The sequence below is a fragment of the Erpetoichthys calabaricus genome, chromosome 11, assembly GCF_900747795.2.
Source record: "Erpetoichthys calabaricus chromosome 11, fErpCal1.3, whole genome shotgun sequence".
Classification (NCBI taxonomy): Eukaryota; Metazoa; Chordata; class Cladistia; order Polypteriformes; family Polypteridae; genus Erpetoichthys; species Erpetoichthys calabaricus.
This window is the reverse complement of record NC_041404.2, coordinates 137,538,632-137,565,977: the sequence shown is the minus strand read 5'-3', so window position 1 is coordinate 137,565,977 and position 27,346 is coordinate 137,538,632. Positions and strand designations below refer to the sequence as shown.

General features: G+C 44.0%; 1 protein-coding gene across 1 annotated transcript in view; it reads right to left on the bottom strand.

The window, feature by feature from the left end:
• Positions 1-27,346, bottom strand: part of nomo (nodal modulator) — a 152,360-nt gene that overhangs the window by 95,031 nt on the left and 29,983 nt on the right. Inside the window, 11 exon segments of the mRNA XM_051934327.1 lie at positions 3,326-3,456; positions 3,687-3,870; positions 4,140-4,237; positions 7,884-7,998; positions 8,077-8,237; positions 15,532-15,705; positions 17,561-17,708; positions 19,375-19,520; positions 24,115-24,203; positions 25,956-26,111; positions 26,326-26,474. Of these exon segments, the coding sequence (XP_051790287.1) occupies positions 3,326-3,456; positions 3,687-3,870; positions 4,140-4,237; positions 7,884-7,998; positions 8,077-8,237; positions 15,532-15,705; positions 17,561-17,708; positions 19,375-19,520; positions 24,115-24,203; positions 25,956-26,111; positions 26,326-26,474 (1,551 nt within the window).

Here is a 27,346-nt window from a genome sequence, read left to right as displayed (position 1 = left end):
CTATGGAAGGAGTCCTTGCCGGTTCCGGCCCCTGTGATGTCACGTTTGGGCTCGAACCAATGGCTGAAGACCTTCATGAGCCCGCCCCTTTGATCTCACTTCCTGTCTTCCCCTTTAAAAGCCTCCACCTTTTCCCTATTCCTCAGTTCTGTTTTGGACTCGGTTTTGTCCACCTGTTGTATACAATTTTATGACTTTTGCAGCCAGGATACCATTGACATGGGTGGCTGCCCCAAAACTTTCTATGTCTCCAAGTCACGTTTGTGACAATATACAGTACTGTGCAAAAGTTTTAGGCAGGTGTGAAAAAATGCTGTAAACAAAGAATGCTTTCAACAATGGAAGTGTTATTTATTTTCATCAATCAAAAAAGTGCAGTGAATGAACAAAAGAGAAATCGAAATCAAATCAATATTTGGTGTGACCACCCTTTACCTTCAAAACAGCATCAATTCTTCTGGGTACACTTGCACTCAGTTTTTGAAGGAACTCGGCTGGTAGGTTGTTCCAAACATCTTGGATCTTCTGTGGATGTAGGCTTCCTCACATCCTTCTGTCTCTTCATGTAATCCCAGACACACTCGATGATGTTGAGATCAGGGCTCTGTGGGGGCCATACCATCACTTCATACCAGGACTTCTTGTTCTTCTTTACGCTGAAGATAGTTCTTAATGACTTTGGCTGTATGTTTGGGGTCGTTGTCCTGCTGCAGAATAAATTTGGGGCCAATCGTACGCCTCCCTGATGGTATTGCATGATGGATAAGTATCTGCCTGTATTTCTCAGCATTGAGAACACCATTAATCCTGACCAAATCTCCAACTCCATTTGCAGAAATGCAGCCCCAAACGTTCAAGGAACCTCCACCATGCGTCACTGTTGCCTGCAGACTCTCATTATTGTACCGCTCACCAGCCCTTCGACGAACAAACTGCCTTCTGCTACAGCCAAATATTTCAAATTTTGACTCATCAGTCCAGAGCACCTGCTGCCATTTTTCTGCACCCCAGTTCCAATGTTTTCATGCATACTTGAGTCGCTTGGCCTTGTTTCCACGTCGGAGGTATGGCTTTTTGGCTGAAACTCTTCCATGAAGACCACTTCTGGCCAGACTTCTCCAGACAGTAGATGGGTGTACCTGGGTCCCACTGGTTTCTGCCAGTTCTGAGCTGATGACCCTGCTGGACATCTTCTGATTTCGAAGGGTAATAAGCTTGATGTGTCTTTCATCTGCTGCACTAAGTTTCCTTGGCCGACCACTGTGTCTACGATCCTCAACATTGCCTGTTTCTTTGTGCTTCTTCAAAAGAGCTTGAACAGCACATCTTGAAACCCCAGTCTGCTTTGAAATCTTTGTCTGGGAGAGACCTTGCTGATGCAGTAGAACTACATTGTGTCTTGTTGCTGTGCTCAATCTTGCCATGACATGAAACTGTCTTCCACAACCTCACCTTGGTAGCAGAGTTTGGCTGTTCCTCACCCAGTTTGAAGCTGTTTCTGTTTCAGTTCATGACTGTGTTTCAACCTCCGTGTGAAATTGATGATCAGCACCTGTTTGGTAGAATTGGTTGATCAGACACCTGACTAGAATCCTACAAAATCCCTGACTTTGTGCAAGTGGACCTCTAAGAATTGATGCTGGTTTGAAGGCAAAAGGTAGGAACACCAAATATTGATTTGATTTAGATTTTTCTTTTGTTCGCTCACTTTGCATTTTGTAAATTGATAACAATAAACAATCATTATTTATATTTCTACTTCACAGATTTAGATCAGGTTTTTTTTGTATAATTTGCGTGAACATTCTGGTTGATTTTGCAATTTCTCTCATCGCACTAAGTATCATAGTTCGGTTGTGGCACTGAATTATTTGCGCGAATCTGAGAGAGAGAGAGGCTGCAGGCCGAGGGGAGGCGGGACCTCAGGAGTTGGGAGCTGGGCGGGGCCCTCCTCATTCACTTGCCAGCCTCCATTTGAGTTGCTCCTCCTCTCGCCACGTGTTGGAGCGCAGCTCGCCTTCTCTTAGCTAGCGATATCCTGTTTGTTCGGCACACATTATCATCTACAGATTGTTCAGGAGTAACGTTTGATGTTTTTGAGCGAGAGATCAGAGATACGTGTGTTTTAGAGGGTAGCTGCTCATTGGCAGAGATATCACGGCCATGTGCTCTCCCATCAGAGCTGAAAACCATCAGATACAGTGCCAACGTTTGACGTCAGAGCGCACCGACCTTCCATTTGGACAGAGATAACTTGCCAACGTTTTACATTTTTGCCAAAGAGACCACAGCTCCATTCTCGCCCCTGATAACAAAACCAAAAAAATTAAATACCAAGGGGCCCTCAGATATGAAAGATACCAATAGAAATTCTTCACAATACAAATTATTAAATTTTTTTTAATTGATTTTTAAAGTTTGTCCTGTTTCACTACTACGTGGGCGGAGCTGCAGGAGACAGCTAGTTTTCCTAATAAATAAATAAATAAATAAAATATATTATTATTGCAGTGGGCTGGCATCCTGCTCGGAGTCTGTTTCCTGCCTTGCACCCTGTGTTGGCTGGGATTGGCTCCAGCAGACCCCTGTGACCCTGTAGTTAGGATATAGCGGGATGGATAATGGATGGATGGATGTATTATTATTATTAAAAAAGATTTACAATGAATGCAAATTCCTATAATCCATCCATCCATCCATTTTCCAACCCGCTGAATCTGAACACAGGGTCACAGGGGTCTGCTGGAGCCAATCCCAGCCAACACAGGGCACAAGGCAGGAACCAATCCTGGGCAGGGTGCCAACCCACCGCAGGACACACACACACACACACACCCACACACCAAGCACACATTAGGGCCAATTTAGAATCGCCAATCCACCTAACCTGCATGTCTTTGGACTGTGGGAGGAAACCCACGAGACATGGGGAGAACATGCAAACCTGGGTCTCCTAACTGCGAGGCAGCAGCGCTACCACTCCGCCACCGTGCCGCCCAAAATTCCTATAATGGGTATCATTATTATTATTATTAGGCGGAGTGGTGGCTCTGAGGCTAAAGATCTGAGCTGACATCTCGAAGATTGGCGGTTCAAATCCTGTTTCTGCCAGAAAGGATCCTACTCTGTTGGGCCCTTCAGCACGGCCCCTCACCTTAAAACTGCTCCCGGGGCTGAGCTGTAAAATGGCTGACCACGCACTCTTTCCCCTTTGCAATTAATAAAGTGTACCAAATACCAAAGATATAAAGCCCCAGAGTTTGCCCCTGCAGAGACTGATCTTCCCTACGGTAGAGACACACATTCGGGCGGCGATGACACTCACTGTCCAATGGTCACTCCTACTGGAACGCAGGCCACCAGCAAACCGATCAGCAACACAGCCAGAAAGAAAAAGTTGGAACTGGAGGCCCGGAAAGGCCGTGTTGATGGACGGCAGTTCTGCATCAGAGAGACCTGGAGGACATGAAGGGCACAGGAGTCACGGGAGGGTATCCGTGAACGTGTACACATTACAAATGGTTAGCTTTTTCACGTAAGCCAATAAATCAATCATTCAATGGAGACACGATAAATTGAAGTTAACAGCTACAGAGATGATGGCCAAATTTTAGGAACCTCCAGTTTTAATTAAGCCTCTAAACTACTGCAAGTCACATCTTTCTAGACAGCTTAAGACGTGGCACCTTCTTAATGTAGAAAACGATGAAATATTTTATGGTGCTAATGCCAGGGATGAGAGGGGAGTAGTAAGATCCAATCCAGCAGATGGTCTGTCCGTAGACAATCTCCAAAACGTTCTGGGGAACAGAAAACTCCTGCTGTCCGAACCATTTGGCTAGCGAGCAGCTACAGTGGGTAACGATGAGGCTATAAAGGAGGAGGAAGAACAATAAATGATATCAACTGTTTAATAAAAGACAAGAAATGAGCATCCCAGTGAGATGAGGGTGAGAGCAGCGTGGCGCGGCCCAGATCACCTCGCCTTACCATCCCAAGATCCGTTCAACCAACAGACACACAAGACGCCAACACTGCAGACAAACACACAGGCGCCCTTTGAGCCAACAGAGAAGACGATCCTTTAAACTGCTGAGAATCCCACCATAGAGAGGGAGGCACACATAAAGCGTACTCACTTCCTGGGGAACTCGACGAGGACAGCGACAGCGCCAATGATGAGGAAATCGAATATTGCCAGCTTGTACATTTCCTGGCCAACACGCGTCTCCCAGCACTGCCAAAATATCAATAAAGAAAAAAAATCCTTTAGTGAGCCATGTGTAGGAGTTACACTTTGATTTGTGAATAAACTGTATTCATACCAGGGGGCTTTGCCCCCTGCTCACTTCGCTCGCCAACGCCCACGCCTGCGCTACATGATAGCCTCTTTGCGGTTCTGCCATTCACGTATGGGGATGCAGATGTACTATTTCAACAGATTTTAATTTTCATTTAAAGTGTTACATTTGCATCAATGCGACGTATAACTGCCCATGAGTGAATTTCGTTTCTTTCTCTCTATTAAATAAAACGACTTTTTCGAATGTTTGGCTCTGAGATTTGTTAATTGTCTTTGCAAAAGATATTCGAATGCGAAACTGTTAACGTTTTTATATGAATGGCATATCAAAATCTCCTTTGGTGTCTCATGTCATTAGTGAAGATGGACTACATTACTTTTCTTGGATACATCCTTCTTTACACAGTAATTCGGCCGGTGGAAGACCAGACGGTGTTGACGGTTGTAGATATTCTTTGTGATATTCTAAGTTGATGTTTTCATCTTCCTCACCATCACCACCAACTGTGTCAGCAGAGTCTATTGATACGCATTTAACCAATTTGCTGTGTTACCGATCAACATTTTTCACATTAATTCGTTTGACTTCCTTGTTTCTCGGTGCTAGGATTGCCCGTGTACTCATTTTTTCTGTTGATAACCCTTCGTGATGAAATTGTTCAATAAGATTTGGATATAATATGTCTTCTTTTATTGGGAACATAAACTGAGGAAAATGTTAAAATGTATAAGAGCTGAGAGAGCAAGAATTGTGTCTGACAAACGCATTCACACCAATGAGAGTACAGTGGTCTTGTTTGAAAATAGTTGATAGGAGGGTGGGACTTGAAATACTCTCATGGCAATATTCTTGTCTCGCGAAACTTGAAAAAATCTTTTCCAATAAGTCTCGTCTCGTCAAAAGATTTTTTTACATAATACTGAGATATACAGTGGGAGAAATAAGTATCGTATATACTCGTGTATAAGTCAGGTCTTGAAACCCAAAAAATATATCATAAAATGAGACCCCGACTTATACGCCCATTCAAAAATACAACACTTAATTTTTATTTTATTTTTACATCTTCTTACCTCCTCCAATCTTGCATCAGTTTCTCACATACATTGAATTTTTTTTGCAGCAGCGCAGTTACCAATTTCTTTCGCCCCTTCAATGACTTTTAATTTACAACCAGCTTCATATTTTCCTCTGATTGAACGCTCCATCATAGATAAGGGATGCTCTTACGATAAAGGTGTATAAGGGTGTGAGATATAAAAAACACAAAACGGTGCAAACGTCACTTCAGAATAGTTCGGTATTACCGTGTGGTGACGTAGGCACAATCCATAGAAAACAAATGGCCGTGTGCTCTGTGGTTACTCTCTCAGTTAGGCGGCTGTTAGCATATCAGAATCTCTTGGACAAATAGCTGGAGTTTTCCGCATTAGACTTATGCGACTGACTTTATAAAATACCAGAAATTACACGGTAAAATCAAGCCCCAACTTATCCACGGGACAACTTACACTCAAGTATACCTGTCTGATCCCCTGCTGAATTTGTACTTTGCTCACTTGCAAGGAAATTAACCGTCTCTCATTTTGATGGTAGTTTCATTTTAATGGAGAGAGACAGAATATCAACCAAAAATCCAGAAAAAAAACATGACATCAAAGTTATATATTGATTTGCATGTCATTGAGTGAAAGAAGGATTGGATCCCCTACAACCCTGCTGGAATTCTGGCTCCTACAGATTGGTGATTACAATCAATCAATCAATCAATCACAGATCCTCCTGATCTCAACTCATGATGTGTATGATGCCCACCTGTCCACAAAATCCATTTCTTCCATTCCAACCTCTCCACCACCATGAGCTGTCAAAGGACATCTTGGACAAGGCTGGAGTGAGCTACAATACCATTGGCAAGAAGCTTGGTGAGAAGGTGACGACTGTTGGTGTGAATATTCGGAAATGGATGATAAATAAAAAATGGCCATCAATCGCAATCGGTCTAGAACTCCATGCAAGATCTCGCCTCATGGGGTGGTGAGGATGATGATGAGAGCGGTGAGGGATCAGCCCAAAACTACACAGGAGGAGCTTGATAATGATCTGAAAGCAGCTGGGACAACCACAGTCACCAAGAACACCGGTGGTAACACACTACGCCATCATGGATTGCCATCTTGTAGCGCCCGCACAGGTCCCCCTGCTCAAGAAGGCACAAGTACTGTTATTCGGAAATGGAAGAAATATAAAATGGCCATCAATCGCTCTCAGTCTGGAGCTTCAGGGAAGATCTCACCTCATGGGGTGAGCAGATAAACAGCTCCAGAGTGTGATGTGTCAACCTCCGTGCTCGGCTGTGGGGATGGTGTGGTGTTCTTTGGGTAACACTCAGCATTTCTCTTCTTCCAAACACGGCGGGTCGAGTTGATGCCAAAGAGCTCGATTTTTGGATTCATTAGACCACAGCACTTTCTCCTAAGCCTTCTCTGAATCATTTAGATGTTTGCTAGCAAACTTTAGACGTACTGAACTTGTACAGGGGGCAGGGGGACCTGTGCAGGCACTGCAAGATTTCACTTCATGACGGCGTAGTGCATTACCAATGGTGTTCTTGGTGACTGTGGTGGACCCAACTACCTTCAGATCATTAACAAGCGTGTAGTTCTGGGCTGATCCCTCACCTTTCTCATCATCCTCACCCCATGAGGCAAGATCTTGCATGGAGCTAAAGACCGAGGGTGATTGATGGTCACTTTATATTTCTTCCATTTCTGAATAATTGCACCAGCAGTCGTCACCTTCTCACCAAGCTTCGTGCTAGTGGTCTTGTAGCCCACTCCAGCCTTGTCCCTGACATCCTTTGACAGCTCTTTGGCGTTGCCCATGGTGGTGGAAAGGTTGGAATAGAAGAAATGGATTCTGTGGACAGGTGGGCTTCATACGCATCACGAGTTGAGATCAGGAGTATCTGTGATTGATTGTAATCGCCAGTCTGTAGGAGTCAGAATTCTGGCTGGGTTGTAGGGGATCCAATCCTTATTACACTCAATGACATGCAAATTAATTTAAAACTTTTACGTGATGTGTTTTTTATAGATTTTGGTTGATATTCTGTCTCTCTCCATTAAAATGAAACTACCATAAACATTCCAGACAGTTCATTTCTTTGTAAGCGAGCAAACTTACAGATTCAGCAGGGGATCAGACACTTATCTCTCCCACTGTACCTCAATTCTACTAACCAATGAATACAAAAAACTGTCGTATTTAGTATCAGATTCCTACTTTTCTCTAAGTTTCCTATCGTCTGCCTTTTCACCGTTGGTCCGTTCCTTCATAACGGCCCCCCATATCTTCCTCCTGTTTAAAACCTCACAAGTCTGTTGCCTTATGTAGCTAATGAGTTCGTTTTACGCCCAATCCGAAGCTTTTTTGATGCACAAAATGACTTTGAATAATTGAATTTCTTTGAGGACGTGCACACATGTTAATGGATACAGCGACATTTATTAATATTTAGCAGGAAAAATGTAAAAACAACGGTTTAGAGCAAAAATGAAGGCTAAAAGAGTTACTCACCGGGTACAGGTTGTTGTTATAGCCACAAAAACAAGATTCTCCGCCACAGAACGTGATCTGCGACCACAAGGTGAAGAGAAGCACCCCAATGCTGGCCAGCCGCACAAACACACACCTACAACAAGAAACGGGGGGAGTCCAGTCAGCGAAAAGGCCTTGAGATCGGAGCGCCGCCCAACTCCGACCAAGTTACCTTATCAGAGTGAAGCGAATCTCGAAGGCCGGAGAATAGTCCTCATACCGAATGACCACCTCAAAGATCAGGGGAGTAATGAAGTTGGCAGCTGTGATCACAATGGAGGGGAGATATTCAACAATCAGGCCTACGATGAAGTTCTGGGCTTGCTGCGGCTGCTAAGAGAAAAAGAATCAATGACTGACAGAGAGAAGACGACATTGTTTATTAGTTACTGTATATGCTACACACACAACACATTCTGGACACAGAAAAAACTGACACGCTCTCAATAGGGGGCGCTCATTTTAAGGATTATGATTATTATCTACTTATTTATACAGCGGGCGCCCACACCCAAGGCAACACCTCAATTTAAGGATTGAGTGATTCAAAAATATAACATGAATAAGCAATACGGTACACAATTCAAAATTAACCATATAGATTATAGTAATAAAGTCCCTAAGGTTAGCAGATTGGGTTAGCGGATAATCCAGGAGGACAGCAGAGGGGCAGAACATCGAATCCTTCCCAAGATGGCCCAGTAGTAGGAATAGCGGCAGACATTTTAGAAGAGCTTTATAAAACGTGACTGCCAACACCTTCATACTCACTTGATCAAAGGCTGACTCGCTTATTCACTTAACAAGGAGTGAGCAGCGACCTCAAGTGTCGTTCACAAGTGCAGAGCAACGTGACTGCGAGAAGAATCAACAGATCACTGTTGAAGTAGCAATTCTGTACAAGCAGACATTTCACTGGACTGTGTTGATGAAGCAGGATACTTTTGGTTTACTAAATTAGTCCACACGTCTCCATCCTCATCATGCTGTCCAGATGTTGGGATAAGCTAACCAGCTGCCCTGTGACCCCTGTACTAAATTTCTACGGGTTATGCATTAACAGACCAGAAAATAAATGTTTGGACTTTTTACATTTCCATCTATGATGATGCACTATTTTTGCTTCTGCGTATATTTCTAGCATATAAAGGAGAGCAAACAGTAGAGCAGCTTTCAAGTGTTTGCAGAGAAACTAGTTAAGGCTTTATGATTATTTCAGACTAGCTGTCCCCCGCCGCTCTGGCCACATAGTAATGAAACAGGACAAACTTTAAAAACCAATAAACATACAGGTATCTCTAGTTAAGTGGAGGTGAGGTGCGCTCCAACACGTGGCGAGAGGTGCAGCAACTCCAACGGACGCTGGCCCCCCTCACAGATTAGCACGAATTAATGATATACTTAGTGTGATGAGAGGAGTCGCAAAATCAACCGGAATCTTCAAGCAAATTATAAGAAAAAAAAACAGACCAAAATCTGGATTTTATTTATATATATATTGTAACAGATAGGGGGCGCTATCACTCTCTTGAACCCTCTGATCAGACGCCAGACACCAGATAAAAGTCCAATATGACTTTATTTTATAATAATAATGAGCACCAAGCACCTTCCACTCCACAATACTCATAAATAAACACTACAATAATCAATAATCCTCCACTCCCAGACACATTGCCACCCTTCCACCCAGCTCAGCTCAATCTCTGGGATTTCCCATAGTCCTTTTATAGTCCGTGACAGGGAAGTGTTTCGCTCTCTCTGTTCATGTGAGTAGGAACACTTCTGGGTCAGATAAAAACTCCTTTTCTTCAACCCGGAAGCAGGTCATTTCCTCTGTTCACGTGCTTAGGACGCACTTCCGGGTTGTAGGGAAAATACTCCTTATTCCTCCCTGCAGCGTCCTCTAGCGGCCCCCATGGTATCTAGCAAGGCTGTGGATAAAAACTCCATTGTCCAGGATTCCCTGCTGGTCTTTGGGGCACCTCCATGTTGCAGGGAGGTCTCCATCTGGCGGCCTGGGGGTATTGGTCGGGATGAAAGGCCGGCCATACCCCACAATATATATATATATATATATATATATATATATATATATACACATACATACATACATACGCTTCACTCGCTAACCCCCGTGCCTGCGCTACACGCCAGCCTCTTTACGTTTCAGCTGCTCGCATATGGGAATGCAGACGTACAATTTAAACAGATTGTGATTTTCATGGGAATTGTTACATATGCATAATAGAATGAACTATTTTACATTTCAGCGAGTAATCAGCCATAATAAAAAAATAGTAAAATGTAATAATTTGAAAGAAAATTCTGTTTCATGTTGCATTAGAGGTAATCGATGCGTTATATGTTTTTTTGTTGTGTTTGGCTTTGAATTGAACACGCCAATACTTTATAAACATACACTTTTACTGTAAAACGTCAGTAAAAACAATATTTTGAATTAACTGTTCTTCAAAACAGTTCAATTCTTCATTGAATTTTGATTCCGTGTTTGGACTTAAATCTGCTCGTAAGTGAATATCGTTTCTTTCTCTCTAATATATAAACTGTTTTTTTTTTTTTAATGTTTGGCTCTGAGATTTGTTAATTGTCATAGCAAAAGCTATTCTAACGGGAAACTGTAAATGTTTTAATATGAACGGCATATCAAGATCTCCTTTGGTGTCTCATGTCATTAGTGAAGATGGACTACATTACCTTTCTTGTACACATCCTTCTTTCTACAGTAATTCATCCGGTGGAAGACCAGATGGTGTTAATGGTTGTAGATATTCTTCGTGATATTGTAAGTTGATGTTTTCATCTTCCGCACCATCACCACCAACTGTTTCAGTAGAGTCTATTGATGTACATTTAACCAATTTGCTGGGTAACCGATCAACAACTTTGGCGTTAATTCGTTTGATTTCATCGTTTCTCTGTGCTAGGATTGCCTGTATACTTACTTTTTCTGTTGATAACCCTTTGGGATGAAATTCTTCAATAAGATTTGGACATAATACGGCTTCTTTTTTATATATATATAAAAACCCGAAGTTCAGCCAGTTCCCGAATTGACCGGCCATAGTCCGAAGTACTAGAAATGACCAGCATATATGCTACTTTGGCCAGCCATTTCGCGAAGTGGCGAGAACTCCCTGGTCAAAATCCGATGTGCTGATATAAGACTGTCCGTTCAAGGTGCGAAGATGCTTAAAAATTTTCAAATGCAGATTCAGAAGTGAGTTTTCCATTCTGCACGAGAAACTGCTCAAGGCGGGTCCTGTTCAGCAAAGTGGACGCCACTTGAGACGGCCTTCCCCTCGCCCAAACACTAACCTTAAGGTCAATAAAATAGGTCCCTGATGTTAAGTCACTATTTTATTGCTAAAATGATAACAGAAATGTGAAATCTACTTATATACCTGATCTTAATTATTGTGAAACAACCAAGTGGCGTCCGCTTTCTGAACATGAGCCGCCAAGGCTACACTCAACGCAATTGCACTACTAAGTGCGCAACAAATTGCTGCTCATGCCTTTTTCCTTCCGACTTTTTCCCGCTTTGGCCAATTTCGGGTTTTGGCCGTAACACACACACATATATATATATATATATATATATATATATATTGTGACAGACGACCGCCTATGGACTCCGGTCGTCACCCCCAGGCCGCTAGGAGGAGCCCTCCGGACAGCATATTTGTGCCCCGAGTTCCAGCAGGGCCTCATGGACTTTGTAGTGTTTTGACACAGCCCTGCTGGATACCTTGGGGGCCGCCAGGAGTCGCTGTAGGGGGGCTAGTAAGCTCTTGTGTGCCCTATAACCCGGGAGTGCATCCCAGTCACGTGACTGGAAGAAGCAATGTGCTCCCGGGATGAAGAAAAGGACTTTGCCCTGACCCGGAAGGAAAACGGACTTGTGGGTTTGGCTTAGAGCCACTTCCGGGTCAGGGGCTTTAAAAGGACTCTGGGTGAGCCCAGACATTTGAGCTGAGCTGGGAGGAAGGGTGGCAAAGTGTCTGGGAGTGTGGAGGATTGATTATTGTTATTATTATTGAGTATTGTGGAGAGGAGGGTGCTTTGTGCACTGTATTGTCCAAATAAATACAATTATTGGACTTTTACCTGGTGTCTGTAGTCGAGTCCGAGGGTTCAAGGGGTCACGGAGACCTCTAATCGATCACAATTGGCGTAGTCTCGGCAGGATTCTCTGGCTGTCGATTTGGCAGAGGACCTGTATTTACAAAATTTTATTGTGGACAGAACCCTAAGAGGATAACGTCCAGACACGCAGAAACATCGCCTGAACCTACCTTTACCAGGTCCGTTATGGGGAAGAAGAGAGGCAAGCAGAGCGGCAGCGCCAGCGGAGAAGCTCTTTTCGTAATGGCCGACGCTCGGGAGGAGCGTAGGAGCGACCACACAGAGCGGGAGAAGCCTATGGAAGAAGACTGCAACGAGGTAGGTGCCGGGGAAATAATTGCGAATAAATTGATAATAACGCATCTTGTACCTTGCACCTACCTCGGACTAGATCATCCGGAGGCTCTGCGGGATGCAGACGAGACTCCTGTAAACGGTGGCAAGCTCTTGTTCGAGCCGGGGAGAGAGATGACTGACTTCCGCATGTCGGCAGCCGATAAGGGACACGTGACCCAACCCGAAGCTTTCCGGGAAGGACGTGGTCCTCGTCCCGCTGTTTGCTCCTTCTCCGAAGAAAAAACGGACGTGGACTTTCCAAAAGGGAAGGGGGAGGCGAGCGAAGCACCGCTCACCCCGTAAAAAGGTAAGGAGGGCCAAGTAGTGACTGCTCCCGATGTCGAGAAATTAATAAAGACAGACGGCAGTTCGCCAAAGAAGGCAACCCGGCCCTCAGACAAAAAAGACTCCAATTCCCAGAAGCCTCCGCGAGACCCGTCAGAGCACGTGCCGACAGCGGACGTGCTCATTGGCTCCCGACTGGCTGGTAAGACTAACAAGGGAGTGGGCTTACCGCCGGCCGAAATAAATAACTTTATAGACGTGCGGGACCTCGAAAAATTAATCGAACCCGTACGTAGTATTTTACAGATGCTACAGGCGATAAAGAAGATCATCGGAGACCTGGGAGCGACGGCCGAAGCGCCGGTAAAAAAGGTGGATGAATACCTTCGGCGGTTAGGCCGTGAAGCCCCGGCCTCGATTGATTCAGCGGTGCAGGTGAGGGATATCTGCGCCGTATATAATAAGGGGACGCAGTGTGAATCGGCACCGCGTTTAATAAGTTGCGGTTGTCAAAGCGCTGTGTCTCCGACAAGGGAATGTGGCACGATGACGGAGTGGTCGGGTAATTGTCCGTTAGAACCGGAGCAGCGGTATCAGACGCTGCTCGGGACTAAGGCGGACGTTAAAAGCCCGACCCGCGTGATAAAGGGGTTGTCGTTGGTTAATGAAGAGGCGGGGGAAGCACCGATCGTCCCGGGGCAGCTGAATAGTGCTGTTACCCGGAGCGATACGGTACTAATGACGCCGCCTCCGAATTTATATAGGACAACGGGCGTGCAAACAGCAAAGAGGCTCTCTCTCTTCCATAGAGAGCCTCACGTTGTGCACAAGCCCCAGAGAAAGCAGGAGATCCCCACACAGAAATGCGGGTCTCCTAACAGGGAAAAGACAAGGGCAAAGAGCAGCAAAGCGGCTGTTAACCCCTCCTTGGCGGAGGACAGGGTGGAGCTGACAGAATTCCCGAGGTGCTTCAGGTCTCGGGAAGAGAGGCCACCAGGAGGACGTCGGCGGTGCTATAACTGCCGGCAACCGGGCCACGTGTGGAGGAGTTGTCCCCAGAGGACAGGGGAGCGAAGAGACATCAGATACACTGTTCCCCCAAGGTTCGCTGGGGGATCTAGACAGCAGAACCACGGCCCGGATCTCGCGTTCTCCTGGAGGAAGACGTCCCTTGCGGGAATCAATGCTCCGCCCCACTGGTCGTCGCTAAGGGGGAGGGACTGTGACAGACGACCGCCTATGGACTCCGGTCGTCACCCCCAGGCCGCTAGGAGGAGCCCTCCGGACAGCATATTTGTGCCCCGAGTTCCAGCAGGGCCTCATGGACTTTGTAGTGTTTTGACACAGCCCTGCTGGATACCTTGGGGGCCGCCAGGAGTCGCTGTAGGGGGGCTAGTAAGCTCTTGTGTGCCCTATAACCCGGGAGTGCATCCCAGTCACGTGACTGGAAGAAGCGATGTGCTCCCGGGATGAAGAAAAGGACTTTGCCCTGACCCGGAAGGAAAATGGACTTGTGGGTTTGGCTTAGAGCCACTTCCGGGTCAGGGGCTTTAAAAGGACTCTGGGTGAGCCCAGACATTTGAGCTGAGCTGGGAGGAAGGGTGGCAAAGTGTCTGGGAGTGTGGAGGATTGATTATTGTTATTATTATTGAGTATTGTGGAGAGGAGGGTGCTTTGTGCACTGTATTGTCCAAATAAATACAATTATTGGACTTTTACCTGGTGTCTGTAGTCGAGTCCGAGGGTTCAAGGGGTCACGGAGACCTCTAATCGATCACAATATATATATACTAGCTGTCCCCCACGGCTCTGCCTTCTTAGTAGTAAAACAGGACAAAGTTTAAAAATCAATAAAGAAACAGGTTAATGCTAGCTAAGCGGAGGCAAGGTGCACTCCAACACGTGGCGAGAGGTAGAGTGATTCGAACGGAAGATGGTGTGTGAGTGACTCGAAGCCCTACCCAGCTCCTCACTCCTGATGTCATGCTTCCCCTCCCCTCGGCCCACAGCCTCTGTCTCAGATTAGCGTGAATATATCACTCCTGCAAGCAAGCTGCGATTATTAGCGTGATGAGAGAAGTCGCAAAATCAACCAGAATGTTCAAGGAAATTCTAGAGAAAAACCAAATCTAAATTCATTAAGTAGTTCTCTCATGAAGAGCGGACAGACAGCCAGACGTTGGATTATATATATATATATATATATATATAATAGAGAGAGAGAGAGTGAGAGAGAGAGACGGGACCGGTCTTCATTTTGGCAACACAGACAGAAAGAGAACTTCCTTGAGGGAAGTTCAGGAAGCGGACACTTATGAACTTTGAAATGAAAAGTTAGAAATCGACACAAACCAGAGTCAAAGGCCAAGGCCGAAATGAAAAGGGGCTGCCATGATGTTACACCTACAGCAAAAGTCGAAATTCTGTTCTCACTCTGGCTGGCCCTGTACTTGAGAGATAAAGAAATACTCCAACTCCAGATGTGGAGTCGGTTCAGTCTGCCAGTTGTTTTCTAATCTGCTTAGTCCTGAACAGGGTCACTTTGCCTATCGTGGTATAAAAGGGCACAAGGTGGGCAAAAACCCTGGGCAGGGCACCAGTCCATCACAGGTCGGTTAAGTGGGTTTATCTCGCTAAAATGTTAAAAGTGTTATCTCACACTCATCTTATCATAAAAGTCAAGGTCACAAATTAAAGCGTGGTCAAAGTCAGAGACCGATGTAGCCATGGACCCAATTCAGAGGATCTTATTCAGAAACAAAAATATTTTTAGGCCCACAAAAAATAAACTAAACGTTTCATTTCGACCAGTTTGATAATACAGAAATTGATACTTTTTAAAAAAATCTTTACGTACAGTCTGGCTGTATTCCTGTGAGTAAATTGTGGCTCTGTATATGGCGTAGAAGCATCCACCAAGCACGCCGATCACAAACATATTGAGGAGAAGCCTGAGGAAGTAGATGTGGCAGATCTCCTTGCGGGTCCGGTGGGCGATTTTCTGCTTGATGCGCTCCTCATCCAAGTCTGTCTGGTAAAGAAACAGAGAAGATCTCGTTGCCTGTTTTGTAGCTGTGGGTCACATAAGAACATCATAACAACCAAGATGAGAGCAGGCCATTGAGCCCAACAAAGCCCACCAGTCCTGTCCTCTTAATTCTTCCAAAATAACATCAAGTTGAGTTTTGAAAGTCCCTAAAGTCTTACTGCCCACCACACTACTTGGTCGCTTATTCCAAGTGTCTGTGGCTCTCTGTGTAAAGAAAAACGTCCTAATGTTTGTGTGAAATTCACCTTCACAAGTTTCCAACTGTGCCTCCGTGTTCTTGATGAACTCATTTTAAAGTCTCGATCCACCGGACTGATTCCCTTCATAATTTTGCACACTTCGGTCAGGTCTCCTCTTAATCTCCTGTAAAGGCTCAACTCTATAAATCTTTCCTCATAACTCATCCCTGTAGCCCTGAATCAGCCTCGTCACTCTTCTCTGGACTTTCTCCAGTGCTGCTATGTCCTTTTTGTAGCCTCGAGACCACAACTGCACCCAGGACTCCAGATGAGGCCTCACCAGTGTGTTATAAAGCTGAACCGCCTGTGACTTGTACTGCACACATCAGGGCGCTATATAACCTGACATTCTGTTAGCTTCTGAACACCCTCTGTCAGTTGATAAGTGCCGAGACCACTGTGACTCCTAAGTCCTTCTCATAGGGCGTACTTTGATTTTCCGACCTCCCATTGTGTATTCGCACCTAATAAGACTTAAGCTTAACACAAGCGTTGGGCTCAGCTCTTTTAGTCTTTCCTCATAACTCATCCCCTGTAGCTGCTCATCTCTGGACTTTCTCTTGTGCTGTTATGTCCTTTTTGTAGCCTGGAGAACAAAACTGCACCCAGGACTCCAGATGAGGCCTCACCAGTGTGTTGTAAAGCTTCAGCCTGACCTCCTGTGACTTGTACTGCACACATCAAGGCGCTATATAACCTGACATTCTCCTAGCCTTCTTCATGGCTGTCTTTTAGCCAATAGCTTAGAGTCCACTACGATTCCTAAATCCTTCTCATAAACTGGACTCTCGATTTTCAGACCACCCATTGTGTATTCAAACCTCATATTTTTACTGCCTCTGTGTAATTCTTTACATTTACTGACATTAAATTTCATCGTCCACAAATCTGCCCAAGCCTGTCTGCTGTCCAGGTCCTTCTGTGATGATATAATGGATTCTAAATTATCTGCTAATCCACCTATCCTGATATCATCTACAAACTTCACCAGCTTGTTCCTTATATTCCTATCTGAATCATTTCTATCTATTAAAAATAGCAGCAGCTCCCGCACTGCCCCCTGCTGGTCACCACATTCTGTTGAGGTTCCTCAGCCCATCACCCTCTGCTTCCTGTGTCTGAGCCAGTTCTTCACCCATCTACACTCCACATCCCGAACTGCCACTTCTTTTAGTTTGATGCCCACCCTTTCATGTGGCACCTCATCAAATGCCTTCTGAGAAACAAAGACATACAACAGAGGAGTGTGCTTATTATTTCTTCTGTAATATTTGAAATGAAAGACTTGAAGGACACTTCATTAAAGTCGCTGGGATTCATCACACAGTAAGTGTAAAGAGTGGAGCGGCTTAGCCAAAGCACCCCAAGCACACATTTGCAGCACGTCCTTTGACTTTGTCTGAATTCTTTGATTTCTGATGTAACTGATGTGTTTTCTGTTACTCAAAAGCCTACTTTTGAAAACTGCAGCAGGGTGTATTTTATGAAAAACCTGCATTGAGATCCAAAATTCCTTTGCTGTGTAATAAATCCATCATTTAAATGAACTATTTCCTTCCATCTCTGTGATGTCTCAACACCCACCACCCCCAATTCACCTTCAGTTCGTAGTGCAAGCTGCTGTGCTTCAGTCTCGCTGCTCTCTCATCTGTGATGCAGAAATCCCAGCCAGCAAATATTTTGTTGCAAAAGCTTTGGAAGCGATCTTCATCCTGAATGAGGTTCAGCTTGAACCCGTGCACGGATCTGAAAGCAGACACACTGGTCAGAGCACACTTGGCCTTCCTTTGCAATTAGCAACAGACAAGTGGCATTCTGAAAATAATTCAGCCAACAGGCTCTCTTCATCTGCTTATACAGTTGGCAGACTCGACTACACACTCACCTGCACTGCTTCACTGTAAGGAAAGTTGTGTTTGCACAATCACAATTAGTGTTATAGCGCAGCTATAAAATTACATATAGAGGTAGTGGGAATGGGAGTGAGGCACCTCTGTGGTCACATTTCAAAACGTCTTGTTAACACAACTGGGGACGGAGCACAATTAGCAAATGTGACAGCCTTGGGTTTGGGTGGGTGTGTTAAAGTGCAGGCAGCTTTCAAAATATCAAACACACTCGTATGGCTACACTGCTCATTGGCAGGTTGGCTCATACAACCCTAAGGCGATAAGCTGAAAACCTCAAGGAGACCCCACATGTGTCAGCACAGACATTCTAGAAAATTAATATGAAGGTCAGCACAGGCAAGTAAGAAGACAGTGAGCCTGTAAACATATAACACAAATAAAGGATAAGCTTACAAGAGGACAGATAGATAGACAGATGTGAAAGGCACTATATAAGATAGATAGATAGATAGATAGATAGATAGATAGATAGATAGATAGATAGATAGATAGATAGATAGATAGATAGATAGATGGCATAGTTGGCAGGATTAGATAGATAGATGGCGTAGTTGGCAGGATTAGATAGATAGATGGTGTAGTTGGCAGGATTAGATAGATAGATAGACATATATTCCGGCCCACACCTTCAAACTGCCAGATGGAGCCCTCCCAGCAGCATGGAGGTTCCCTGAATTCCAGCAGGGCCTCATGGACTATGTAGTTTTTATAAACAGCCCTGCTGGATACCATGGGGACCACCAGGAGCCGCTGTAGGGAGGCTTGGAGAATGCTACGTGCCCTATAACCCGGAAGTACGTCCTGATCACATGGCCAGAAGGAACGACGTGCTTCCGGGATGAAGAAAAGGACTTTTTATCTGACCCGGAAGTGATAACGAATCATGGACTGCAGGGTTGGAACCACTTCAGGGTCAGGGGATATAAAAGGACCTTGGGAAAGCCCAGACGCTGAGCTGAGCTGGGAGGAAGGGTGGCTAAGTGTCTGGGAGAGGAGGATTGGGATTGAGAATTGTATTAGTATTGTTTATTGTATGTGTAGTGTGGAGTGGAGGGTGCTTAGTGCACGTTATTGTTATAATAAAAATAATAAGTATTGCACTTTTACCTGATGTTTGGCGTGATACCTGAGGGTTCAAGGGAGCAGTAGCGCCCCCTACTGCTACAATAGATAGATAGATAGATAGATAGATAGATAGATAGATAGATAGATAGATAGATAGATAGATAGATAGATAGATAGATAGATACTGTAGATAGATAGATAGCATAGTTGGCAGGATTAAACAGATAGATAGATAGATAGATAGATATGAAAGGCGCTGTATAACAGATTTATGAGTACAGCATGTGCCTGTATTAGTAACTCTGACTTAATAGTTGAATAATTGGCTTTTATAAACATTAAAATACATTTTGGTCAGTGAATATACTCATCATGAAGTCACTCTTTAACATAAAAGCAAACAATGTCCAAAATTAAACCCATGACAACAGAAATACCTTTTCACAGTCCAGAAGAGACTGAGCAGAAGGCAGGCGATGGATGTCAGCAAATAGGCGAGGGGCATTCTGTACTGAATGGTGGGGAAGTGCACGCTGTCCATCCTGTAGTAGCCATAGAACAGGTAGGTCTGCTCCAGGAAACCCTGCAGTGTCAAAATGAAGGAGTGCTGAGGCTCCGCAGGACTTGTGCTTGTTGTGATTCTGAGTGCTCCAACATTAGGACTCAAAAAGAACAGCACTAAGCTTTTGGAGCCCTGCATGTTAACTTAATACAATTATTCTGAAGTTTAGGAGAGGAACATTACGACAACAAAATGTTATGAAAAAAGCAATAAAGATCACAGAAGTAGCATATTACTCTGTCGAGCTATAAACATTAGAATTAGAGCGGCAGGACAGTAAAACACCCAAGTAATTGCATTCTTCTCCACTTGTTCAGGCCTTAATGTCCTCGCTAAGTGACTGTCAGAGGGGCTGACTTTCCCATCATGCCTCCCTTCAATGACAGTTGCCCTTTTTGTAAAATAAAACCTCTTAAAATAACCTGGAAAAGTAAACTGGTGACTGTGAGCATCTTACAAAGGACATTCAAAAAGTAACAAACATATTGAAATTACAAAGAAATGTCCGCCAATAAAAAAAATGGCATCAACTGCCTCAGCTACAAGTCTATTGCAAGAAGATGACTGGTGAGAAAATGTTATTTTGGCAAAGCAGTAAGTGAATTTCTTGTAAATGAGAGAAACTCCATGGCTTTCATGTACAACTTCAACTTTCAACTGGCAGTGTCAGACATCTGGTAAAAAACTTTTAAAAATTGGGACCACCATCACCAGTGATCAGCACCAAATCGAGAGCAAGAAAGTTAAAGGGAATAAAGATAAAAATCAGGAGTGCTCTCCCCTCGACTTTCTCGTATACTCAGATATGGGGATGGATATTTAAGGAGTAAACCGCAAGACAATGATTCTATTTTTATATGATGTACATTAAAGAACCATCAACAACAATTCAAATGAATAACATATTGAACAATTATCATAAAAGTAAAGTTGAATAAATCGGACTCTGCAGCTGCATGAATTTATTTATTTTTTCCGAACAATTCAGATAAATTAGCACTTTCAGTAAGCGGATGTGGGTCAAAAGTTGCAAGAAATTTTTAGTAACATGCATAATGTCATACTTGGACACAAAATTTTGTTTATGTAAAGCAAAAACATTCTCAAATATGTGTGTGTTACCATTTGAACGTCAAACGGCGATTAGCTCGAAAACCGGTCATTGTTGAAAAAATGCAAAGAGACAAAAAATGCTTAGAATGTGGTGCTTTACCATAATAGGATGTGAAATGATCAAATTTGTAATATTTTCGGGGAAACGTTTCATGTAAAGTACCACTTCCGTTTAGTGGAAATCGCCGAAAAATCCATAGAAATCAATGTTTTGTACCGAATACTTGTATGCAAAATTTGGTTGACCGAAGTGAAAGCGTACTCAAGTTTTTTTGTTTAAACACACAATTCCAACAATGGTATTTTCGGACTCAGGGAGGTCTAAAACATCGAGATTTCACCAAAGTTTCGAAATCGAATTTTTGGAGGATTCCAATTCTTTCCCTACACTTTGTATGTACAAGAAAGTCAGGGAGGTCTAAAACATCGAGATTCATCAAAATCTCATTATCGAATCTTTGGACGATTCCAATAATTTCCCTGTACTTTGTGTACGAGGAAGTCAAAATGAGAGATCGTTGGAGAGACTCAACACAGGAGACTCCGAGAGTCGGACTGAGGGAACATGCAGTCTCGACAAATCCAAACACCACACAATCGTGAAAGAATATTTTCTAGTCTTACCATTTTCTGGTACTGAACATGTGACGTGATTTTTCCTCACGTGGGGTATGATCGACTGTGTCTACTAATTATGATGCCACACATTTCTGTCTTGATGTACATTTTGTTGGCCATTTCAATTTTCTCGCTCTTTTTGACGCAATTCTCCTAACTACGACAACAAATTCTCTTAATCTTTTTATCCACTTAAACCTTAAAACACAATCCTGGTGCAAACCCCCTTCTCCGTCCATACAGTGGATATAAAAACTCGTCACATCTCTGCCAGAACCACAGAGTTTGCATGATAAAAAAATGAAACCAAGAAAATCCAGTCAGAACTTATTCCTCCTTTATTACAAAACTGCAATCTATAGAACGAAGGTGAAAACGAATCAGAAACGGTTTAGTGAGTCCTCTGTACACGGGCAGAAAAACAGCCCACGATCAGCTAAAAGGACAGTCAAACGATAAACTCCTTAAGAACATAAGACGAGGACAAAACGGCCATTGAGTCCATCGATCATGTTTGGTTTGCTAACAGCCAAGTGGGCCCAACATCTCCTCCCGAAACTTTCCGAGAGCCACTGGTACCCTCAGCTGCTTCATCCTATGGCAGTGGTGTCACGGAGTAACAATTACAGTACATAAGCAATGAACGCATCAATGGGTATCTCAGTAAATACCGTATTTACTCGTGTAACACACGCTCTCGTGTAAGACGTACACCCTAATTTATACAATGAAAATTGTAAAAAAAATTTGCCCCGTGTAATTGTGATTGTATAGTAAGCATTTAGGGCATGTTTTCCACGAAATGCACTTCTGTTTTTGTTGCATGATGAAAGAAAGAGAGAGAGCGCACACGCGAGCGAAGGAGCGAGAGAGAGAGAGAGTGCGCGCGAGCAAAGGAGCAAGACAGAGTGAGCACGAGCAAGCGAGCCCAAGCAGAAGAAGTAAACATTACAGAAAAAAATTTCCTGGTGTATGACGCCACCTGATTTTCTAATGCTAATTTTTGGGAAAAAAATGTGCGCGTGGTACACACGTAAATACGGTAGATTTCGAATGGGGCTATTGACGTGAAATTGACACCAGACGTCGGTAACAAACCAAGTAATCCACACATACACAGAAACCATAAGTTATGTGTTACAAAGTGGAATAAATATTGGAACGCGCTTACTGAAATGTATTGAAGATGGGGTGTGAGTTGCCTCGAACACTTGCATATTGTCACCTTTTATTGGCTAAAAAGATTACAATATACATTTTGCTTGACTTCTCACTACACTTAGTAGAAAAGCCTTTGTTGGTGATGACAGCTTCAAGACGCCTCCTGTATGGAGAAATCAGTTGCATGCATTGCTCAGTTGGGATTTGGGCCCAAACCATCTTCGAATCTTGAAGGTTCGGGTGGTCTCTTCTATGAACGCTGATCTTCAGTTCTCTCCATCGATTTTCAATTGGATTCAAGTCGGGTGACTGACTGACTGGGCCATTCTAGCAGAAACCAACGGAGAGTTTTCTTGCTGAAATGTCCGCCCTCGTTTCATCTTCAGCATCCTGGTAGATGGCAGCAGATTCTTATCCAGAATGTCTGGCTACATTTCTCCATTCATCCTTCCTTCAATTCTATAAAGTCCGCCAGCCCCACACCCTGATGTTCCCAACTCCAAACTTCACTGTCGGTGGGGTGTTTTTTGGGGTGGTGATGATGTGCAGGGCCATTTCTCCTCCAAAGACAACCAAAGAGTTCACTTTTCCCTCTCCTCTGACGCGACTCTACTCTCCCAGTTTTTTCATTGGCTTGTCCAAATGTTGTGCAGCAAACTTTCAAAGAGCTTCAATGTGCTGTCTCTTCAGCAGTGGAGTCTTGTGTGGTGAGGCGAGTGTGCATAGAGGCTCTGGCGATGGAGTGCATCACTTATTGGACCTCCTAATTCCAGATCTTTCTGTAGCTCTCGGCGAGTGGTCCTCGACTCTTCTGATTCTTCTTTGGACTCCATCCATCCATTATCCAACCCGCTATATCCTAACTGCAGGGTCACGGTGGTCTGCTGGAGCCAATCCCAGACAACACAGGGCGCAAGGCAGGAAACAAACCCTGGGCAGGGCGCACACACACACACACACACACACACCAAGCACACACTAGGGACAATTTAGAATCGCCAATCCACCTAACCAGCATGTCTTTGGACTGTGGGAAGAAACCCACACAGGCACGGGGAGAACATGCAAACTCCACATAGGGAGGACCCGGAAAGCGAACCCGGGTCTCCTAACTGTGAGGCAGCAGTGCTACCTTCTTTGGACTCCTCTGTTAAAAATCTTGTTGAGGAGCAGCTGGTCGTGGCTGCTTTATGGTGAACTGATGTTCTTTCCACTTCCAGATTATCACCGGAACATTCAGAGGTCTAGAACAACGTCTGTGACCAATGCCATCAGTGTGTTTGTGAAGGTCATGAGAGCTCTTTGCATTTACCCATCATGAGATGCTTCTTGTGTGACACCTTGGTGATGACAGGCCATCAATCAGGACTAAGCCCGCTGATATTCATGTGTAGTGATAAGGGGGCTATCAGGATTGACAGACGTCAGCTGCTTTTTTGGCTCCTTTTCTTCGTGTGTTCAATACTTCTTCCCAGTGTCATTCCACTTTATTACACATAACTTAATTTATGGACTTATTTGGTTTGATTTCTTTGGGCGTGTGGATTACTTGGGTTGTTACCGACATCTGGTGTCAATTTCACGTCAACAGCCCCATTAGAAATACATTTCCTGATAAAAACGTTGACGTGTTTAATACTTTTTTCCCTCCATTGTATAAGGCAAGTAAGAGGATTACATAAGACAGACAATTTTTCATTTCTTCTTTTACGGGCATACATACCGTTCCTGAAAGGGCATCAATAATGTACTGATGGAACAACACCAGGCCTTGCCGCACTGTGCTCGGGTAAATTGTACAATTAAATGAGGCTGCACAAAAACAAACAAGAAAAAAATGCAGATGAGCCTCAAGTAGAATAACTAGCCACATATCTTGCATACTTGTACAAGTATCAAGTGACAAACAAGCTGCTTTCGCTATAATTTTACAGCATTTGATTTAACAGAACCAAACGCCCGCAGTGTGACCCAATGTAATACAGTCAAGGTGCACTCACATGGGAAGTGCAGCCATTAAAGCACACAAGAAAAGACAAATCAAAAGAAGAGGAAAACACGTCCTCTCCATCTTGTTCTGTCACACCCACCACCTGCATGTCCTCTCTCGCCACATCCATAAACCTTCTCTTAGGCCTTCCTCTTCTCCTCTTACCCATCAGCTCTATCCTTAGCACCCTTCTCCCAATATACCCAGCATCTCTCCTCTGCACAGGTCCAAACCAACGCCATCTCGCCTCTCTGACTTTGTCTCCCAACCGTCCCACCTGAGCTGACGCTCAAATGTCCTCATTTCTAATCCTGTCCATCCTCGTCACACCCAATGTAAATCTTAGCATATTTATAAACTCTGCCACCTCCAGCTGTGTCTCCTGTGCCACCGTCTCCAGCCCATATACCATAGCTGGTCTCACTACCGTCCTGTAGACCTTGCCTTTTCTGACTCAATGCATAAATACAAAAGTGACAATGTAATATGACCGTTTGCTTTTTGAAGTCACTTTGGGTAGAGGACGGCTACATGAGGAATAGCATTTCACACCTTGACAAGGGCGCAGTGAGGCTTAACACACCCTCAGATCATACTGTATGCTGGGATGGGCACAAACCCCACGCGGCCCACCACGGCTTTAGAAGATGGGATGGCATGCTAAATAATTTACTGTTAATGTATTGTATCACTTCAACATAAAACTACTTCACTGATTTACTAATATCAATGACATTTGTTATATAATTATAAACATTACATCATTTGAGTAAAATCTATTTCTTCTTCTTCTTTCGGCTGCTCCTGTTAGGGGTCACCACAGAAGATCATCTTTTTCCATCTCTTCCTGTCCTCGTCATCTTGTTCTGTCACACCCATCACCTCAGCACATCCATAAACCTTCTCTTAGGCCTTCCTCTTCTCTCCTTACCCATCAGCTCTATCCTTAGCACCCTTCACCCAATATACTCAGCATCTCTCCTCTGCACATGTCCAAACCGACGCCATCTCGCCTCTCTGACCAACCTGAGCTGACCCCCTAATGTCCTTGTTTCTAATCCTGTCCATCCTTGTCACACCCAATGCCAATCTTAGCATATTAAACTCTGCCACCTCCAGCTTTGTCTCCTGTGCCATCATCTCCAGCCCATATAACACAGCTGGTCTCACTACCGTCCTGTAGACCTTTCCTGTCACTCTTGCTGATACCCGTCTGTCACCAATCACTCCTGATACTCTTCTCCACCCTGTCTGCACTCTCTTCTCTTCCACAATCCCCATTACTCTGTACTGTTGATCCCAAGTATTTAAACTCCTCCACCTCTCTGGATCCTCACCATTCCACTGACCTCCCTCTCATTCACACACATGTATTCTGTCTTGGTGGTCCTACTGACCTTCACTCCTCTCCTCTCATATCTCCACCTCGACCTGCTCCCTCCTCTCACGACAGATCACAACGCCATCGGCTAACTTCACAGTCCATGCGGACTCCTGACGCATTTCGTCTGTCCACCCCATTAGACCCTACTCAATTGATTCACCTACAACGGAAAGACTAGAAGTATGCTTACCAGTCACATTCAGCATTGTGCTGTTGGCCACTTCGTAGTCGGAAATGATGACAGGAAGGGTGACAAAACAAAACAACATCAGAAACATCACCAGATTGAGCACAACCAGGAAGCGCAGGAAAGAGAAGTAGGACTGGATACCGGTGCCAAATTTACCTGGTGGAACAAGAAACACAGATACACAATAATCAACGGGAATCGACACAGGTATTGTGGGGACAAATTAAATTCTAGTCCAATTTATTCTAATTCCAAAGGACCTCACACTTTTATAAAAACAACGTAAAAATATTAATATAAAACAAAAACGTCACATAATGCGTAAATGATAAAATATGTGGAGATCATCTCCCCGAATGTGCTCACTCACCCTCGATAACATGAATGTCCTTCCTCCACAGTACGAGAGCGGAAAGCAACTCATGGCTGTCATCCTTGAAGCGCCTGAAAGATCTTTGCCTGCCGAGCCACCACTGATGCAAGCTGCTCAAGTCCCTGTGCTGCTCCTTGTGATGCTCCCTGTGTGACCGACAGAAACGCAGACATTGAAGGTGGCAACTCCACTCACGGGAAGACCCTCTCAAGGTAATTAAAGTTAATGAAAACTAAAATCAAAACTGAAATTATTATTAAAAAAACATTTTTGTAAACTGAAATAAAATAATTTGAAAAAATCGAAATGAAAAACTAAAACTAAACGAAACTATTAAAGCAGCTGGAAAGACTAACAGAAATCTACTCTCTAAATATAAAATCCTAAGCCTGCAAGTGCAACGATTTTATGTAACATTTTTATGTCAAGCTTTAAATCGGCTTATCTTAAAACCTACATATATATGTTTGGTGTCATTCTTTTAACTTTAATGAGGACATTGTTAGATTTTCAGATTCTCATTCCGTTTTTACATTATAAACTAGAAATATCAAGAACTCACGTTCCGTGAGACGAGGACTTTGTGCCAAAAGATTTAACCACGCCCAGGGTTGGAAATAAAAGACAAAGAGTAGGACAGCTGCTGTACAGGCTTTTAGATGTTCGAAGTGCTGTGCGAGATGCAGATTACGTGGCACAGCAGCAGCAGTAAGCCAGCAGCTGATCGAGCAAAGGGGAGGTAAAAAAAAAAAAAAAAAAACAAGCTGTTTTTGTTCCCGATTGTATCACCGTTTTAAGAGGGGGATTCAGAGGAGCGACCGCATCTTCTAGGGGTGCGTTCAGCCCCCCCTCTTCACAACCCGAAGTGGCTGGAGCGTAGCACAGGCCGGGGGTTGGCAAGCAAAGAAAACTACAACAACTACAAACCACTGAGTACGATTTGGAGTTGCTGCAATGAAATTTCGGGCCACCAAATGGACTCGCCTGCCTGCTTCATCATTTTTTTCTCTTTGATTTT